This window comes from Lithobates pipiens, unplaced genomic scaffold, assembly GCF_037356315.1.
Source record: "Lithobates pipiens isolate NorthernLeopardFrog02 unplaced genomic scaffold, aLitPip1_a1.2 Scaffold_18, whole genome shotgun sequence".
Taxonomy (NCBI): Eukaryota; Metazoa; Chordata; class Amphibia; order Anura; family Ranidae; genus Lithobates; species Lithobates pipiens.
In genome coordinates this window covers 418010549-418031973 of record NW_027507758.1, presented here as the reverse complement: position 1 = coordinate 418031973, position 21425 = coordinate 418010549, and the positions used below count along the sequence as shown (strand labels likewise).

Genomic DNA, 21425 nt, shown 5'->3' with positions numbered 1-21425 from the left:
CTGCCCTGCCCCCCAGGTCATTTGATTGACAGCAATGGGAGCCAACGGCTGCACTGCTATCAATCCATCCAATCAGAACCTGAGGCACCAGCTTTGTGCTTGTCCCAAGGAGATAGAGAGGGTACAGGCAAGTAAAACAGGGGCCCAGGCTGTAGCATTACAGGTTTTTCACCTCAATGCATTGAAAGCATGGAGGTAAAAAACCTGGAAGGTTTACAACCACTTGAAGCACTGGGCCAGAGAGGGGGGTGGGCACAGCTGGCTCCCAACAATATAACCAGGATCAGCTGACAGTGCACAATAGCCATATTTTTCTTTTGAATACAACCCCTCACTAGTAGACCCCCCCCAGAGTGAAAGCAGCTGGCACACATCTGAGGCTCTTCATCACAACCTCCCTATCCATCACAATGAGACATGACGAGAGATACTAAGACAAGGCCAGAATCCACAGAGCGATGGGCACAGAATCGATGGGGATCCATGCAGAACCTCGCCAGCCTCCAATTGATGCCTGCATAGGCCACAACTTGGTGGTCCCCCTAGCGGTGGAAGGTCTCACTGCTCTGCTAAAAGTGTCGGAGCCGCACTGCAGTTCACACACCCCACAGCTCAGGGGCAGTAAACAGATAGGGAGCAGCTCGGCTCACTTTCCTCTCACCTGCCATCCTCAGCCGCCTCTCCTCCTCCGCCGCAGCTCCAAAGGCTGACAGAGACGAACTCTTCGCGACTGCCCGGGGTGTTGGCAGACCGCGGCCTCATAGTTAGGAGCTGCGGACATTGAAAGCAGAGGCAGTAACCATGGCTGGGCAGGCTGGCGGGGACTGGGGAGACTACGGCTGACGTTTTTTAGTCCTGGTTGTCCATGGCTCCTATGCCCGCTGAAAGTCAGCCACTAAAACAACGCGCAAGAGGCGCCGCCGTGTGTTCCTCGCCTTAGGGTTAGATTGATAGAACTCTCCAGTCACCGCTTAGCGGGAAGCGGCACTGCCCTGCATATATACTCCCCGTGACGTCACCGCTCCGGACCTGATTGGACGAGCTGGCTGTGGCGGGAAAGTGATGAAGCAGCGGGTGTGTGCGATGAGGGCGCTCTTCTGGCTTGGGTAGTGATAGGAGCTCATATTACTGCACTTTGAATAAAGAAAGGCGACTCTTCCACCTATTACCTGTACTTGTGATTTATGGGAAATGTGTGTCCATTAAATAATACTCCTCACACTATACAGAGGCTCAGGAATAAGAGCTCGGTATTAATAGACATAGACTTATCACCCTGACATCTAATATATGGCTGCTATCAGTGTAAAGACAGTCTGTTCCCATATGAGCGCTATTTAAAAAGAATCATATAATATAGTCCTGATTCATATAGCTCTATGAGTGTGATTATCCTCCTCATCCTCATGCCCACACAAGTCACCGCGGTTTCCGTAGTGTAGTGGTTATCACGTTCGCCTAACACGCGAAAGGTCCCCGGTTCGAAACCGGGCGGAAACACTTTTCTTTTCACTGAGCATTCGGAGCAGTGACCACCTTGTGAGCTCACTATTTTACAAGTACTGGCGGAGTTTTGCTTTTTATTCGTTTTATTTCTATACAATTATATGATAATATTATATCAAAATCCGTTTTCTATGGCAGCTCTAAGCAGCTGGACGCTCTGTGTTCCTATATAACACACATACAGCACGGAGCATTAGTTCTCATTGTAAAATAGAAAGGAATTTTGTTTAGAGAAGGCGTTCTGTAGGAGTTAAAGGGCCGGGTGACGTCACGGGGTACGTACGGATGACGCCCGGCTACAACAATGGCTGCATAGAGAGAGGTGAGTGCGGGTAGGGATCACTGTGACCTGGGCTCCTATCATTGTATTATTGATCAGTGTAGGGACTGTGATCCCAAACTGAGAGCTTCATCATCACTGTGACCTGGGCTCCTGTCATTGTATTATTAATCAGTGTAGGGACTGTGTGATCCCAAACTGAGAGCTTCATCATCACTGTGACCTGGGCTCCTATCATTGTATTATTGATCAGTGTAGGGACTGTATGATCCCATATTGAGAGCTTCATAGTCACTATGACCTGGGCTCCTGTCATGTTATTGATCAGTGTAGGGACTGTGTGATCCCATACTGAGAGCTTCATCATCCCACTCACCAAAGAGTCCTCCCTGACTCCCAACTCTCCCTCTTCTAGCACAATCTTTCTTTGTGTCCCTCATCTCTGCTCTCTATCAGAGGGTTACTTCTTCCAACACATGGATAGAACTCTAGTGGGGTTCCTGCCAGTAGACATGCCCCTATCAAAAACATTGGGAGGCTGCTAGTTCCCACAGCCAATCGCATGTACTCGCTTATCCATGTGGTTTCTGTATGAACAGTAGGGATGGGCTCAAGATCATAGTCCAATCCTGCCAGGAAGCCGACACCGCACATTACCAATCAGGCAGTGATGCATTTCCCAGCCTGCAGCTTCCTGGTGGGATTAGGATCCAAACACGCCTGAGCCCATCCATAATGAGCATTTACATGCGACTGGCTGCAGGAGCCAGCAGCCCCCCTCATTGCTATCAATGGGGCTCCCTCCCGCAGCTAATTTATGGAAGGCCCAGTGAGGTTTTTGCATCTAATCAGAACGCATGTGTGCGTGCATCCTAAGGCAGGCCATAAATGATACGATTTCTTTCCTGCAATCACAGGAAAGAAAATCTGTCAATTCCCCCATCAACACATTCAGCGTTGATTGGGTGGGGAATCTCTCCCGCTGAGCAATTGTGTTCTCTAAGCAGAGGGTTCCCAGCCAGGAGAACACAACGATTGTTGGTAGTGGCTTTAGCCACTGGCTATAATCGTTTGTAAAAAGTCCAACAGGCTGGTTGTACCCAAATCAATAGATGGATCAACTTGGGTACAATCAGTCTGCCCATAGATGGTCCAAACCTCAGCCAGTCCCTACTGAACCACATGGGCTGTCCAATCAGGTCCACCTATCAGTTTTGCAGAAGGTCCATGCACTCCTATGAACAAGTGGGTGTAAATGGACTTGTGTCTGTTTACACCATTGGTTCTCAACTCCTGTCCTCAGGGCCTACTAACAGGTCAGATTTTATGGATTACCTTGGGGAGATGCAGACTAGAATACTGCAATCACTGAGCAGAACATTTATATAATCTGTGATGCATTTCAGTTATCTTGCAAACCTGGCCTGTTAGTGGATCCTGAGAACAGGAGTTGAGAACCACTGCTTTACAATCACCCTACCTCTAGGTACGCTAAAAGAAAGAAAAAAAGACGGAATTCGCCCTCTTCCATTTAGGCAGACCATGGGGTAGTCCGGTGTAAACGGACAGCGGAGTCCGTTTTCACCTGGCCACCCATAGAGCAGAGTGGGCCGTGTACATGTCCACTCTGCAAAAAACTTAGCAGACATGGACCTGTCATTGCCCGCTCTGCTCCAATCAACAAGGGACCTTTAAGCTGATCCCCTGCTGATCAGATCAGAATCTGCCCTGTGTGAAAGGGGCCTTGGGGCCCTTTCGTAATGGTGCGTTTCATGTAAAAAAAAAATGTTTTTCTCTAAATCTTATGGGGCAACCAGGTTGTATAGTGTATGCTCATCTCAGGAAGCTGCCTGTTATGGTGGCCATATGTGCTTTGATAAATGATCAATTACATTTTTGATCAATCTTATCTGATAGAAATAATCAATCTGTAGTTAAAAATCCATTCAATCGATATGCCAGACACAGGGAAGTAGACATTGATTGATAGTTGAAGTGGAACTGAAGGCAAAATATGAAAAATGGTGAACAGGTAGGCTCTTCCTTACAGAATAGACCTGCAATGTACAATGAGCTGAGTGTGTCGGGCTGACTGCACTCCTGCACCAGCCAATCAAAATGGGCAAAGACTGGCACCAGGAAGAACCTGAGAGAAGTTTCTGGTGAGGTACCTCCCAGGCACTTGTCTGTATCTGTGCCTTTAGTTTTGCTTTACCCATTTGCTGACCATGCTATATACACCATAATTTGTAGACGCTATAACTTTAATGCAAACCAATCAATATACACTTATTGGGATTTATTTTCTACCAAAGACATGTAAAAGAATATATTTTGGCCTAAATTTATGAAGAAATTATAATTATTTTTATTGGATATGTTTTGTAGCAGAAGGTAACTGCCCAGACTACATAGGAAGCACTGGTAAGATTGTGTGGCACTTGGTGTCACCCTTATTCGGAAAGGGGTAACACTTGTATGTGGACAATTTTTACACTAGCGTGCCAATTATTGGTCACTTGTTTGATCACGGAATTGGCACATGTGGCACTGTGCATCTAATCCCCAGGGTTTATTACCCCAGCGTCTTGTAGATTCCTGTCTTAGGCTGGGGTTGGGGGGGGGAGCCTGCTTGAGATGTAGTAATTTGCTCGCTGTGAAGTAGAGGGATAATAAGAATGTTTTCGTTCTGTCCTCCCTTCACTCAAACTCAACGGACCAAATTCAATGGGAGAGAACGTCCCGTCCCCTCCCACCGCCTTCCATGTTTTTTTTTTGGGCTCTCCTGTCCCACTTGGGAATCTGAGAATGCAGCCGGTGGTTCCACTAGCTGACCATAGAGCTGATCGCAGACCAGAATGGCTCCAATCATCTCTATGGTCTAAGAAACCGGAAGTTACAAGCATTTCATGACTTCAGTTTCGTCGGATATTAACAGCGCCATTGGGAAAGCATTTTATCACACCGATCTTGTTGTGGTCAGATGCTTTGAGGGCAGAGGAGAGATCTAGAGTCTAATAGAACCCAATAAAAAAAAAAAAAAAAAAAAAAAGATTACCTGTCACTACCTATTGCTTTTATAGGGGATATTTACATTCCCTGTGATAACAATAAAAATGATAAAAAAAAAAAAAGGAACAGTGTAAAAATAAAAAAGCAAAATAAATAATAATAGCAAAAAAGCACATCTGCCACCACCCCCCCCCCTCCCCTTGCATGCACGCAATGGCGAATGCAAGCATTGGTCTGGTGTCATATGTAAACAGCAATTGCACCATGCATGTGTGGTATCGCCCACTATTTTAATCTGTAGGGCCTTTGCTTCAAAAAAATGTTTGGGGGTTCAAAGTAATTTTATATCAAAAGAAAAATATTTTACCATGGGCATATGTGAAATTACACCCCAAAATACATTCTGCTGCTCCTTCCTGGGTACGGAGATACTACATGTGAGACTTTTTGGGAGCCTAGCCGCGTACAAGACCCCAAAAACTAATCACCGCCTTCAGGCTTTCTAAGGGTGTAAAATGGTGATTTCACTCCTCACTACCTATCACAGTTACAGAGGCAATGAAATGTCCAGATAGCACAAAACTCCCCTAAATGACCACATTTTGGAAAGTAGACACCCCAATGTATTTGCCAAGAGGCACGGCGAGTATTTTTCAGCTCTCATTTGTTGTTGAAAATGAAGAAAGAAAAGGAAAATGTTTTTTTTTTTTCCAATATTCAAAACTTTGTGACAAAAAGCAAAATCTGTAAAATACTCAACATGCCTCCTGTACGCAGCTAGACTGCCAAAAGTCTCATACATGTGGTATCCCTGTACTCAGGAGAAGCAGCAAAATGTATTTTGAGGTGTAATTTCACATATGCCCATGGCATGTTTGAGCAATATATCATCTGGTGATAACTTTGTGTAAAAATTTTTTTTTTTAATTTTCCCAAAACTTGTGGAAAAATATAAAATATACCATGGACTCAACATGCCTATCAGAAAATAGCTTGGGGAAGTCTTCTTTCCAAAATGGGGTAATTTTTTATTTATTTTTTGCTATCTGGGCATTTCATGGCCTCTGAAACTGTGTAAGGTAGTGAAGAGTGGAATCCTGAAGGCGGCGCTTGGTTTTCGGGGTCCTGTACACGGCTAGGCTTCCAAAAAGTCTCACACATGTGGTATCCCCTACTCAGGAGAAGCAGCAGAATGTATTTTGGGGTGTCAATTCACATATGCCCATGGCATGTTTGAGCGATATACAATTTCAGTGACAACTTTGTGTAAATTTATTTTATTTTTTTTGTCATTTTTAAATCGCTTATGACAAAAAAAAAAAATTCAATGTGCTCAACATGCCTCTCGGCAAATTCCTTGGGGTGTCTGCTTTCCAAAATGGGGTCATTTGGGGGGGCGGGTTGTACTGCCCTGCAATTTTAGCACCTCAAGAAATGAGATGGGCAGTCATAAACTAAAATCTGCCTAGTTTGTAGACACTTTAACTTTTGTGCAAACCAATAAATATACGCTTATTGAATTTTTTTTTACCCGAGACATGTGGCTGAATGCTTTTTGGCCTAAATATATGACTAAAATTGAGTTTATTATATTTTTTTTATAACACAAAGTAGAAAATATATATTTGAAGGGCTCCCTAACACAGCACACCACAATGCAACTCAATGTACATATTGTTGTACAGTTTGGCATGATGTGACGTAAGATTTTGCACACCTTTTATTTTGATGCAACTTTAATTTATTTACATGGTTTAAAGGAAACGTTCAGTTGGGCTTGCGATATATGACTGGAGTAATTAGACAAATAAGATCTGTGACCTCTACAGCACACCGTACCTACCGCTGTTTGATCTAATCTTCTGTGTGTTTTTCCTAGGTATGGCATTGCACATCCTACTGCCATGGCACAGTCCGATCACTGTCGGCACTTGCTTGATAAATTAAACAAACAAAGGGAGGCTGGTTTCCTGTGTGACTGCACTATTCTGATTGACGACTTCCAATATAAAGCACACAGAAATGTGTTGGCTTCATTTAGTGAATATTTCAAGGCCTTATTCCAGAACACTTTGGACTCTACTGTACTTTTGGATCAGAAGCTAGTGACACCAGCTGGATTCCAGACAATGCTGGATTTTATTTATAGTGGTGACTTACACTTCAATAGGTGAGATAGCATTTTTATTTAATAGTCGGTGTTTACTATAATATACTCTTGTCAAAGTGCTTTAAATAAGAGTTAGCCATGTTAATCCACACCAGATAATCAGATCCAGAGTCAACTGAATGCCAATTCTCATGTTTCATGATGGAGGCAAAACATACCTGCCCATTTAAATCAGGCCTCCCTCTTCCCCTGCAAAAATAAACAAACGCTCCAGCGCTCATATGATTGCTATAGGGTAAATTGAAGAAGAATTAAATCTTTCGAGGGTGGCCTCTGAGGAAGAGGGGGCCACCCTTGAAATGTTTCAGCCTACCTTGGACTTTTATATCCCACCTCAATCTACTGGCCAGCAGATCCTGCTGGATGATGCCAATGATGGACTTTGTACTATCTGCTTGACTTTATCACTCGTTTGTGAGTACATTATTTTATTTTTAATAAATGTCAGTGTTGCAAATGTAATGCGCAAGGCTAGTGCACCCTCCGTCATTGGTTTCTTTTAGAGTCTCTCCTCTTCCCCTCTCTTACGAAACTGCCAGCGCTATTTAAAGTTAAATAAGAAAAAAAAAGTGGCCTTTAGCTAATACCGACATGATTGTTCTGTAATATGTTTCCTTATTCCCAATCTCGCACTGGCGATTTCTTAAAATATTGTCACCGGTGCGAAAAGGGTGTATTTAAACAAGGAGGGTGGGACTTTGTATGAAGCACCGGACAGCAAAGGAGTACTGGGATGAATATAAGGAATTGCATCTGGTTATTAAGGGTGTTTAAGTGCCCAGTGGTCAAGTGGTTAAATTCCTTAATTCATCTCAAGAAGAATGGATATAAAAATGTATTTAAATGGTATTGCCTACAGGACCTATGGCCTCACTGGACCTGGAGGGATAAATTACATAATCGCTTGAAAAATCTTGATATGATTGGTAGGTACACAGCAACCAGTAGCTCTACGCGTTTCGTGGCTTAAATGCCACTCGTCAGGAGCAAGCGCGTGTGGTATCTGTAAAGAGTTATTGTAGCGATAAAAGGAAAATAGCAAAAATGCAGAAGACAAGGTTAGAGGTAAAATATAGAACCCCAATAGCCGAGGCTTACTTGCTGAGGTTTAAGGTGTTGCTGATATGGTGGTGGGGCCATATCAATCAATCATATCAAGATTTTTCAAGCGATTGGCAACACCATTTAAATACATTTTTATATCCATTCTTCTTCAGATGAATTAAGGAATTTAATGTGTTTATATCATGTAATACCATCATTAACTTTATTGTTATTACTTTTCTATTGCATATCATTGTTATCATCATAGACTTACCTGGATTGTGTCCAATGGTCTAATTACTATATGTATTAACTGCTTATTAATGATACCATGTATTTGTACAATTTTAATTGAGCTTTCTAATAAAATTCCTTATATTCATCCCAGTACGCCTTTGCTGTTCGGTGCTTCATACAAAGTCCCACCCTCCTTGTTTAAATACACCCTTTTCGCTCAAATGCATATGGGATGGATATTCATGACCCTACCAAATCATGATATCATTTAAAGTCCCTAGGGATGGAAATACATGACCTTACCAGGCCTTGGCTTCCTAAAAGTCTCTAACCTCCCCCTGGAAAAAAAAATTTTTTTTCAATTTTGTTCTGAATATTATCACTGGTCGTGGACTTCTTTTTTTTTTTTTTTTCTGATTATCTATGCCAGTTCACTGATGATGTCTGTGCTAGATCTCACGCGTGCACAGTGCCCAAAGTCAGAGCTTTTTTTCCCAAGAGATTACGAGAACACCCTGGAAAGCACTGATGATATAGCAATGGGCACCTGTGAGGCCAGGGCTGTGTCCCCAGTGCCTTCAGAAACAAGGAAGTGGGACTATAGAAAAGCTACAATAAACAATACCTGAATAGGTATCGGATTTGGGGATGGTTTAATACATGTGACTAAAGCTGGTTATACAATATCCAATTTTCTTGTTCAATATTCTTTAGATTTACCTTCAACTATGTAGTACTAGGGCCTGCTTGATTGCATACGCATTGAAAGTGTTTTGGTTGGAGCTCCTATTATATGGTTTTGGTAAATCTAAAGGAAAGTTGTGCAAGACAATGCTGAAGCAGCTCCTGGAATAAGACAGCACAGAGCATATGTGGCAAGGACAACAACTGTATATTGAATTTGAGAATGGGCCAATGCCTTGCAGCCAAAGTAAGTGATTTCAGACCCCACTAGTCAATGGGTTGTAGACATTACATGTCCACTAGATGACAATGAAAGCTTTAACATCTTCTGAAAAAAAAAGACATGCAGTACATCTTAAATTTTTGCAAATAATACTTAGAAATATTGTATTGCTTGTAGATTAAAAAAAAATATATATGATAAATGTACATGGACTGGTGGAGTTGGTACTTAGTTGAACTTACAAGAAAACAAAAACAAAAAAACACACAGGTTGGACTTTTCTAATGAGATCATGTTCACTGAGACAGGTAAAGGGAATATGCAAAGGGAGTCTGAAGAACCTTGTCACATTCCTTTTGTTATGTGCACATTTAAACAGTTTGTATAGGCTAACTAAAACTTCTCTTAAAAATGTTCTCTCCCCTGTTGTAATACCTATCCTGCATAGCCTGTAAAAAAAGATTACTTCCAGTATCTTTTTTTTTTTTTTTTTTTTTTTTTTTTTTAATAATCCAACCCAGACACGTGATTCAGCAACTCTGGCTCCCCCGGATAAGGGAGCACTCGACAATGGCTGTGAATTTCCAAAGCTGGGACATCGCCAACCGGCTGCCATGGCCTGTTTGTTGTCTGTGCTCTCTCCTCTCCCCTGACACAGGAGAGCCAAAGCTGCTGGATGACGTGACGGGACTGGAAAAAAAAAAAAAGGTAAGTACACAGATCCGTTTTTATTTATATATATATATAATATAATGTGTGTGTGTGTGTGTGTGTATATATATATATATATATATATATATATATATATATATATATAAATTTATATTATAGAGTATGAAATATAGATAGGAGGAAGCGGAGGGCATGTTTTTAGGAATAGTTATGTTTAGCCTTATCTTTCACTGTAACTGGGTAGTGGTGGATGGGTTACTAAGATTATGCGCAGTACCATGAAAGTGGGCGGTTCTATTTGTGTTTCAAGTGTGTATTCAGCTTTTTGATGTAGTTACCTTTTTTGTTTTGTTTTTTTCACACAGATGTAACATGGAAGAAGTATGTAAAGTTGCTGAATATTTGAAGGTGGATGAAGTTGTTTCAATATGCATACCTAAAATGCACTCTGCTATGGTGGTGACAGCCTGTGTTACTGAGGTACCTCTAGCTAAGGAATTCCAAGGTACACATGAAGACTTTTCTGTTCATCACCCGTCTAGCACACACAATACAGACAAAATGGAAGCTATATGTTTAACCAAAAAAGCTGCAAATAAGAAATCTCTTAGGAGCAATAAATGGAAACGGACCATGCTTTCTCATAAACGGTGCCTGAAAAAGGGTCCCGAGCAGCAGAATTCTGTCACCAACTCTGTTCTCCATATGGAGGCAGGTCAGGTGGATGAAACCTTGGCTAAACATCTCTCCTCACAAGTTAAGGATAACTGCCTCCTATCTTATACAAATGCACAGAACTGTGAAAACCTTCTAAAGGAAGATGGTGTGGCTCAGCCATCAGTTGGGAAGAAAAAACACATCAAGTCAAAGCTAAACGCCACTTTGAAAGAACACTGCATGAGTAATATTAGAGGAAAAGCTGATGTCTGCAAAATGGAAGGCACAGCGCAGGACATTGAACAGAAATACTACAATAATAAGCCTACATGTAGTATATGTTGTAAAGTTTTCTCAGAAGGCAGCAGCCTCCGGCGTCACATGCGGATTCACAAAGGTGTGAAGCCATATGTATGCCATTTATGTGGAAAAGCTTTTACTCAGTGTAACCAGCTGAAAACACATGTACGGACTCATACAGGTAAGACTAAATTGTACATCATTAAAGTGTGCATGAATATATTCCTGATATGTCACAATGTACATCATTACAGTCATGTTTAAAAAAAAAACTCAACTTTTTTTTATAACTGAAAGCAGTTCTTGGCCTGCAGTCAAGTGACTTTGCCTAAACGAGACAATGTCTTCTCTTTCCCAATGATCACTCGGGTTACAACACTGAATCTTTGTAGCAAATGGCAAGGTGAGAAACTAAGCTAGCCATATATTATCCAATTTTCTTATTCAATTTCCTTTAGGCGGCGTACACACGGGCGGACTGTCTGCCGAAACTAAGTTTGTCAAACAGTCCGCTCAAACTTTTGAATGAACGAACTTGCCTACACACGGCACTTTTTGAGCGGACAAATACGTTCTAAAATACGTTCTAAAACTAAGTTCGTCGTACTAAGTCCGCGCAACTTTTGAAATGAACGGACTCGCCCACACACGAGGCAACAGTCCGCTCATTTCGAGCGCGTGTCAAGGTAGGCGGGGCCCGCGACGGAGACGTCGCGGGCTCCGCCGCCTGGAATGAACTTAAAGGGGAAACCCAACGCCGAAAAAAAACGGCGTGGGGGTCCCCCCAAAGTCCACAACAGACCCTTGTCCGAGCATGCTACCCGGCCGGCCAGGAAAGGGGGGCGAGCGAGCGCGCCCCCCCTCCTGAGCCGTACCAGGCCGCGTGCCCTCAACATGGGGGGTGCCTTGGGGAAGGGGGGGCCGCGCGGCCCCCCCCACCCCAAAGCACCTTGTCCCCATGTTGATGAGGACAAGGGCCTCTTCCCGACAACCCTGGCCGTTGGTTGTCGGGGTCTGCGGGCGGGGGGCTTATCGGAATCCGGGAGCCCCCTTTAATAAGGGGGCCCCCGGATACCGGCCCCCCACCCTATGTGAATGAGTATGGGGTACAATGTACCCCTACCCATTCACCTGTAAAATAAAAGTACCCAAAAAAAAACACAACACACGAGATAAAATATTTTATTGCACAGCTCCGGGGGTCTTCCGTCTTCGGGGGTCTTCTCGCCGGACTCCTCCGCTATCTTCTTGTAGCTCTTTTGCTAGCGGAGGAGTCCGGCTTTCTTCCTCCCCGCCGCCGGCCTCTTCTCCCGACTTCGGGGGTCTTGTCCCCCTCTTCGGTTCTTCTGCCGGGCCACCGCGCCTTCTTATAGCTCTTTTAGAGGCGGTGGCCCGGTCTTCTGTCGCCGCCGCCGCCTTCCGTTCTTCTTCTTCTTCTTCTTCAGGAGATGTTGACACGTCGCTCTCTCCGGCCGGAATGCCAGGGACGCGCTGCGCGGCCACTTATATAGTGACAATGGGGCGGTGTCACATGGTGACCCCGCCCCCTTACGATGTCATAGTCCCCATGTGACATCAACCCATGTGACCAACCCATGTGACATATACCATGTGACACCGCCCCATTGTCACTATATAAGTGGCCGCGCAGCGCGGCTCTGGCATTCCGGCCGGAGAGAGCGACGTGTCAACATCTCCTGAAGAAGAAGAAGAAGAATGGAAGGCGGCGACAGAAGACCGGGCCACCGCCTCTAAAAGAGCTATAAGAAGGTGCGGTGGCCCGGCAGAAGAACCGAAGAGGGGGACAAGACCCCCGAAGTCGGGAGAAGAGGCCGGCGGCGGGGAGGAAGAAAGCCGGACTCCTCCGCTAGCAAAAGAGCTACAAGAAGATAGCGGAGGAGTCCGGCGAGAAGACCCCCGAAGACGGAAGACCCCCGGAGCTGTGCAATAAAATATTTTATCTCGTGTGTTGTGTTTTTTTTTGGGTACTTTTATTTTACAGGTGAATGGGTAGGGGTACATTGTACCCCATACTCATTCACATAGGGTGGGGGGCCGGTATCCGGGGGCTCCCGGATTCCGATAAGCCCCCCGCCCGCAGACCCCGACAACCAACAGCCAGGGTTGTCGGGAAGAGGCCCTTGTCCTCATCAACATGGGGACAAGGTGCTTTGGGGTGGGGGGGCCACGCGGCCCCCCCTTCCCCAAGGCACCCCCCATGTTGAGGGCACACGGCCTGGTACGGCTCAGGAGGGGGGGCGCGCTCGCTCGCCCCCCTTTCCTGGCCGGCCGGGTAGCGTGCTCGGACAAGGGTCTGTTGTGGACTTTGGGGGGGACCCCCACGTCGATTTTTTTCGGCGTTGGGGTTCCCCTTTAAGTCCATTCCAGGCGGCGGAGCCCGCGACGTCTCCGTCGTGGGGCCCCGCCTACCTGGAGACGCGCTCGAAATGAGCAGACTTTTCTCCGGGTGGGAACAGTCCGCTCATTTCGAAAGTACAGCGGACTGGCCCACACACGGGCGGACTGTCCGCTCAAACCAAGTTTCAGCGGACAGTTTTTCGGGATTTCCGAAAAACTTTGTTCGTCAAACTGTCCGCTGAAACTGTCCGCTGAAAGCCCACACACGAGCGGACTGTCCGCTGAAACACTGTTCAGCGGACAAAGTTGAGCGAACAGTCCCCGCGTGTGTACGCGGCCTTAGATTTAACTTCAACTATGTAGTACAAGGACCTGCCTGATTGCATACAAATTAAAAGCATTTAGGTTTGACCTCATATATTATATGGTTTTGGTTAATCTAAAGGAAAATTGTATAATGTATGGCAAGCTTAAGGCCTCATTAACACAGCAAAAATAAGCACGTCATGGCAAGAATACAGTGTAGCTGCTTGGGTCCAGAGGCAATTATCCATCTCTAATCGCAGCCAATATATGATTACATATGAATACTAGAGGACAGCTGTGACCACTGTCAGCCTGTTGATTGCTTTGTATAGACAGAGCAGCCACAACTGTCCGCATCCATTTGTACACCTTACACATTTTTGCTGAATGAGATATAAAGCAGGCTGATTTGTTTTAGATATATAAGAACAAAGCCAGTTACATAAGCACAAGGATTTAGATGACTTTCTCAAAGTAGATGTTGGCCCAGCAAGGAAAACGAGCCACATAAATGTCCATAGGACTGTAATGCGCAGGTGTTGTCAGGACAGAAAGGACTTGCGGCACTGGATGTACACAATCCCCAGAGATTTGGATTGGTTAGGTTAAAGTGGGAGTAAACTCGCTGATGTGTTTTTTTTTTTTTTTTTTTTTTTTTTTTTTTCCTGACCTGCATACTAGCTTATTATGAAATACTTGCCTTAGAACGAGGCCCCGACATCTCAGCCGATCCATGCCGAGGGAGATGACATGTTCCCTCAGCGTGTCTTCCGGGTATCGCGGCTCCGGCGATGTGAGTGGCCGGAGCCACGATATCGTCACTCCTGCGCATGCGCTTGGGAGCTTTCTTTCCGGCAGGGTCCGGCGTCTGCTGGACTTTCAGCTCAGAATCCCCTGTGCGCATGCACCGCTGCAGTCAGCGGCTCATTGCGAGGGGAATATCTCCTAAACCATATAGGCTTACCTGTAGGTAAAAGTTATAAAAAGACTATACAACCGCTTTAAGGGCTAAACGAATACATGCACTTTTGTTTAAAAAGTGGATTTATCTTTTATTATGATTATTTAGAAAGCAGCATATGGGCCCCAGTGATATGGTTAGCACTCACCACTGATGACTGGATGAGTATTTTGCAGTAGCAGTGTTACATTTATATGTTATATTTCTGAAGCTCCCCTGGTATATTTCTATATTAACCACTTCCCGACCAGCGCACGACGATGTACGTCGACAGAATGGCACGGGCAGGCATATTGGCGTACATGTACGTCCAATCTTCAATGCCGCCGTGCCATCGGGAGCGCGGGAGCGCGCTCCCGCGCTGGTCGGGACCCCCGTGAGTCCGGTCGCGGGACCCGCGGACTCGATTGCCGCGGGCATACCCGCGATCGTCTCACGGGACGGCTGAATGGAGGAAATGCCGTGTAAAAAGCATTTCTCCATTCTGCCTAGCAACTAGTGACGCTGATCTCTGCTCCATGTGATTGGAGCAGAGATCAGTGTTCACTAAATGAAAGCCCAACCCCCCCACAGTTAGTAACACACCCCTAGGAACACTTAACCCCTACACTGCCACCCACTGGTTAACCCTTTCACTGCCAGTGTCATTTACACAGGAATCACTGCATTTATATAGCAGTGATTACTGTATAAATGACAATGGTCCCAAAAATGTGTCAAAAATGTCCGATGGGTCCCCCACAATGTCGCAGTAACAATAAAAATCGCTGATCGCCGCCATTACTAGTAAAAAAAAAATAATAAAAAATTATTAATAAAAATGCTCTAAAACTATCCCTATTTTGTAAACGCTATAACTTTTGCGCAAACCAATCAATAATCACTTATTGCGATTTCTTTTACCAAAAATATGTAGAAGAATACGTATCGGCCTAAACTGAGGGAAAAATTTTTTTTATATATATTTTTCGGGGATATTTATTATAACAAAAAGTAAAAAATAATGCGTTTTTTTTCAAAATTGTCGCTCTATTTTTGTTTATAGCGCAAAAAATAAAAACCGCAGGGGTGATCAAATACCACCAAAAGAAAGCTCTATTTGTGGGAAAAAAAGGACGTCAATTTTGTTTGGGAGCCACGTCGCACGACCGCGCAATTGTCAGTTAAAACGACGCAGTGCCGAATCGCAAAAAGTGGTCTGGTCTTTGACCAGCAAAATGGTCCGGTCTGAAAGTGGTTAAGAACCACTTTAAATTGCGCTAACCATATTTTACAAGCCCCCTGAAAGTTTATTAAATTCCACATTTTACTTTCAACTTAAATTAGCTAAATAGATTCCTGATGAACCAAACCAAAAGGTGTGCAATGTCTTATAGTTAATTTACTTTAGGAAGTAGCCATGTATTGAATAGAAAAACTTGTCTCCTGCACGATTGTTGTACAATAGGACCCTTGTAATGCGCTTAATAATCTCCTATCCTTTGGAACTCCCTGCCCCAGTCTGTCCGATCAGCCCTTACCCTGTCCACCTTTTAAGAGTTCCCTGAAAACTCATTTATTCAGGGAAGCCTATCCCACACCCACCTAACTGTCCCTGAGCCATCCCCATCAAATCATTCTCTGCAGCTATTACCTTTTTTCCCCACTCCCCCTCCCTTTTAGAATGTAAGCTCTATGAGCAGGGCCCTCCTGTACCTTTTATATTGTACAGTAATTGTGTTGTCCCCCCTATATATTGTAAAGCGCTGTGTAAACTGTTGGCGCTATATAAATCGTGAATAATAATAATAGTATGCATTGGCTGATGATAAACAGATTATCTGCATTGAATCACTCGCATAAAACAAGTATGTAGATAAGTACATATGACTTTACTGTAATTTTCCATCCATATCTTATTTTGAGTCGATGACCTAAAAGCGATAAAGCCAGGCGACAAGCATTTTGAGTAGGTTATAGCATTGGGATGAGTGATTATTATTTATTTATTTTTGTACAGTTGAACCCCTTCCATTCTAGTTGAACAAAACCTTTCTCCTGTTTTGCTGTCTTAGGAGAAAAGCCATACCAATGCAAACTCTGCGATAAAGGATTTGCCCAGAAATGCCAGTTGATCTTTCACAGGCGAATGCATCATGGAGAGGATAAACCATACAAATGTGACATGTGCAATCTACAGTTCGCAACTTCAAGCAATCTGAAGATTCATGCTAGGTTAGTGATGTGCACCAATACAACCTAGCAATAGGAATATAAAAAATATTACAAGGTGTTCAGTATATATGTTTTTTTCTAATATGATCTATGTGCAACAGTAGTTTTAAGTAAAAAAAAAAAAAAAGAAGTTTGTAAAGGCCTACGATATTTCTTTATTTTTACAATTTACACAGAGTGGTTATCAGTTAGACCTGATTGGAAAAATTGTGCACCGTAAGAAAGGGGCTTTAAAGTGGAGCTTCTGTCTGGGCAAAAAAAATGAAAAAAAAAATACTGTACCTGCTGACTTTTAATGTAAGGAGACTTACCTGTCCAGGGATACAATGATGTTTGCACACCAAACCGATGTGTAAATCGGTTTCAGGTGCAGGCAAATCATCAGTTTTAGGCTTCACTGCCGGTTTCCTATTGCACATGTGTGAGTCGTGACCTGCATGTGTCCCAGAAGGCAGCAGGGTGAAGGAGGGGAGGCTGTAAATACTCGGAGACTGCCACGGCGATCTTACCCCGAAAGTGGGAGTGGGTACTTGTCAAAACCACTCAAAAAAACACCCCAAATGTGCCAGTGGTAAGGGGGGGGGGGGGGGGGTGGGAACAAGCAGGGTTTCCCCTTTTGGGTGGAGCTCCGCTTTAAGAGTACTTCTGGCAACTGTAACCTCTGGCTATTCATTCTGTGCCATGAAACCTTGATACTTAAAAAAAAAACAGAAATAGTGTAAAAAAAAACACGCACACACTACAAGTTAACATACATATTGCCAGCACACCAGGTATCTTCAGGTAATGTCCAAACGTTTATTCAAAGTGATCTCATTGGCCACACAGGACCCCTACAGGAATGTGATATGCATATACGGTAGTGCAAAGACATTTAAAATACCATCCACTTATCAGTTGAGTAGTTTAAGGAGCCCCCCCCCCCTGACCTCTGACATCATATGACGTCAAAAGTAGTGGAAAGTAAACAATACCCCTGTCTGTTAAATTCACATCTATGGAAACCATTGATAATAAAAGGGTGTCTAGGTAGAGATGCTGCTACTGTGGGTGCACGGAACCATGCCTCCATCCACTATAATGACACACACCACCCAATTGGACACATCAGTCAAATGAGCCTATCTGGGGAGGTCCAGTCCTCCCAGGTCTGGCATCGCCGTTGCCAGGTGACGGGACTACCATTCAATAGTATGGCAGCTGGGGATGATGGACAGCTGGGCCACGATGCCATAGACAGACATGATATCATGGCACCTGGCCGTCTCCAGCTGTCAAGATTAATGGAAAAAGAGAAATATGAATAAAGACAAGGTGTGTGATCTGACAGGTGAGGGGAAAGTAGAGACAAAAAAGAAAAATGTAAAGGAGGACAATGGGAAAAGTCAAGGTAAATATGAGGAAATAACCAAGGATAAACCACTAAAAAGATACACAAGGAGTACATATACAGCAAAGCGAGACACAAAAAAAAAAAACCAAAAAAATGTTGACGACTAAAAAACAAAATAAGTGGCAACAAAGGAAGATGGACAGAGCCAGGAAAAATCAAATCACAGGTCTTTGGCTCTCAGGGTCCAAATTCATATCCCCCCATTCTCCATATATTCTTTCTCATCCGGCTGCGTTTTTTTTGATTGATAATATAGGTGCCACATAGCACTTTTAAGCTACTAACTCTCTGTTATGAATACCCAAGCACTTTAAATGCTATGATGAGAAGACTTGAAACCTTATGGGTGAGACTATCTTTCATGGATTCCTTTGCAAGATAGTGAGACCTGTTTTTCTACAACAATCCCTTAGTCTGTCCTGATGAAGCTAGAAAGCGAAATGCGTTGACGCACAGGGGCTCACTACTATGTATACTCTGCGTGTTCATTTCTGTCATGTATTGTGTATATGTTTAGTTCTTTAACTTTTTTTTGCTTTTTGTACCACCATATTGTTATGAATAAAAATAGAAAATTTTATATCTTTTACTGTCCACTGGGCCTTTTAAAGTCCGACCTTTAGGCTATCTTATGCCCAATTTTTTCAATTTATCATTCACATGCTTCCTCGATGATTCACTTGTTATGGCTTTTCATGATTGGATTTGTGCTCTCTCTGGTTGACTACTCCTTTTCTTTTCTTTCTGCTCTACATTGACTGTGGCAGTATTCAACCACCCTCATAAGGCTTGTATATCATTAGCATGTGTTTTTTTTTTTTTTTTTTAATGCCTTGACATATGTTTTAACAGCCACTCTCAACCTGGGTTCCTCCAGATGTTGCTAGGGGTTCCTTGAGCTGTGACTAACTGACCTCCTATTTGATAGTGTCTGCATATTGTAGTTCCAGGGCCAACTTCACTTGTTAAAGTCAGTGGCATGACACCAGTGATCTTTTTTTAGCCATCTGTAAGGGTGGCATTCTGACCACCCCTGTGAGGAATGGCATTCTTCCCAATGTCCCCAATTAATTGGTTTTAGAAGTGGTCCCCCCGAGCCTGAAAGTTATTTCAAGGCTTCCAAGGTAAAGGGGTTTAGAAAGGCTGTAACATGTTTAACCCCTTCCACCGAGCGTACGCAGATGTGTGTACTCGGCTTCCGGGGGGTATACCGGGATGATGCCCGCACCTGCAGGCATCATCCCAGTACCGTTTTTTCCAGCGGGCGATTGGCTATCTAGCCATAACAACCGAAGCGGCTAAAAGCCACTCGGCTGTTATGCCAGAGGAGCGGGAGGGGACGTCTGCTGCCTCCCGCCGCTGTTACCGGTGCTCCCGCTCGATCGGGAGCACCGATTCACAATGCGATGCCTCCGGCTGCTGGGGAGGAGCTGGAATGAAGCTGTAATCGGCTTCATTCCAGTATCCTAAGGCCGCGTACACACGCGGGGACTGTTCGCCCAACTTTGTCCGTCAAACAGTTTCGGCAAACAGTCCGCTCAAAATTAGCATGGACGGACATGGCCACACACGACGAACGAACAGTTTGCTGAAACCGTGCGCGATGACGTGAACGGCGCGTACGACGGGACGAAAAATACAACGTCCTATACACTGCATTATAACTTTCGGCGTGTAAATCCTTTCTGAGCATGCGCGGAACTTAGTTTGACAAACAAGCCTACACACGGGCGGACTGTTCGCTCAAACAAGGTTTCAGCGGACAGTTTTACGGAATTTCCGAAAAACCTTGTTCGTCAAACTGTCCGCTGAAACTGTCCGCTGAAAGCCCACACACGAGCGGACTGTCCGCCCAAACACTGTTCAGCGGACAAAGTTGGGCGAACAGTCCGCGTGTGTACGCGGCCTAATAGTAAACACGGAAGCGACGTCATGACGTCACTTCCCGTTTACTCGGCTGCCAATGGCGCCGGTTTAAAAAATATATACGGTATTCAGAATCGCAGTTTTTGGCGATTTGAATACATTGAAGTGTAAAGGAGGGGTGGGGGGTCTTTTAGACCCCCGATCCCTCCATAAAGAGTACCTGTCACCACCTATTACTGTCACAAGGGATGTTTACATTCCTTGTGACAGCAATAAAAGTGATCACATTTTTATTTATTTTTTCAAATAAATAAAATAAATAAGTGCCCGCCATCCCCGCGAGCTCGCGAAGCAAAGAAAACGCATACGGAAGTCGCACCCGCATATGTAAACGGTGTTCAAATCACACATGTGAGGTATTGCCGCAATCGTCGGAGCGAGAGCAATAATTCTAGCACTAGACCTCCTCTGCAACGCTAACCTGGTAACCGTAAAAAATTTTTTAAAGCGTCGCCTATTGAGATTTTTAGGTACTGTACTTTGTCGTCAATCCACGAGTGCGTGCAATTATAAAGTGTGACATGTTTGGTATCTATTTACTCGGCGTAACATTATCTTTCACATTATGCAAAAAAATTGGGCTTATTTTACTGTTTTTTTTTTTTTTGTTTTTTTTAATTCATGAAAGTGTCCCTTTTCCCAAAAAGTTGCGTTTAAAACACCGCTGCGCAAATACCGTGTTATATAAAATATTGCAACAATCGCCATTTTATTCTCTAGAGTCTCTACTAAAAAAATATATATAATGTTTGGGGGTTCCAAGTAATTTTCTAGCAAAAAATATGGATTTTAACTTGTAAACACCATATGCCAAAAATAGGCTTAGTCATGAAAGGGTTAAGCTTATTCAAGATTTTTATAATTTTAAGCTTTGCCACAGAGACAAAAAAGGAAGGCGATGTCCCCTGCATGTATTTTTTTGCTAAATGTTGACCGAAATGCATCTTTAATTCCACTCTGTGCCTAGTTTGTATTAGAAAAACACTTTCTGAAATGTCAATAACTAGTGCTCTGCTTGCTTTATGACAGAAAACACAGTGGAGAAAAGCCATATGTCTGTGACCGATGTGGTCAGAGGTTTGCACAGGCCAGTACCCTGACATACCATGTCCGCCGTCATACAGGAGAAAAGCCATATGTCTGTGACACATGTGGGAAAGCATTTGCTGTATCAAGTTCTCTAATTACTCATGCAAGAAAACACACAGGTAACAAGAATAACAAGGCTTACTAAGGACTTTGTCCAAAGTACATCAAAATTTTACTTTAGTGTTGTAGAGGGAATTTGCATTATAAAGAACACTCAGGCTGCTTACCCAAGCTGACCATACACAGTTTGAATTTCAGCCAATTCCTGCTGAACTGTGTGAACTGCGAGTGGCCCTATCGGCACCACAAAAGCTTTGATTAAAAAATTGGACCAGCTGAGTGCAAATTTGTCAGTTGAACAGTGACTGCATCCATTTGGATGCAGTCATTGTT

General features: G+C 43.8%; 1 protein-coding gene and 1 non-coding gene across 2 annotated transcripts in view; both read left to right on the top strand.

The window, feature by feature from the left end:
- Positions 1–1427: 1427 nt before the first annotated feature.
- On the top strand, positions 1428–1500 carry TRNAV-AAC (transfer RNA valine (anticodon AAC)). Its single transcript has one exon. It is a non-coding gene; the product is annotated as a tRNA-Val (tRNA).
- Positions 1501–1678: 178 nt separating this feature from the next.
- Positions 1679–21425, top strand: part of MYNN (myoneurin) — a 37952-nt gene continuing 18205 nt past the window's right edge. The window contains exons 1-5 of the mRNA XM_077488009.1: positions 1679–1828; positions 6678–6968; positions 10194–10966; positions 16465–16624; positions 20973–21151. Of these exons, the coding sequence (XP_077344135.1) occupies positions 6703–6968; positions 10194–10966; positions 16465–16624; positions 20973–21151 (1378 nt within the window). The 5' untranslated portion in view covers positions 1679–1828; positions 6678–6702. The remainder of the gene's footprint in view (positions 1829–6677; positions 6969–10193; positions 10967–16464; positions 16625–20972; positions 21152–21425) is intronic.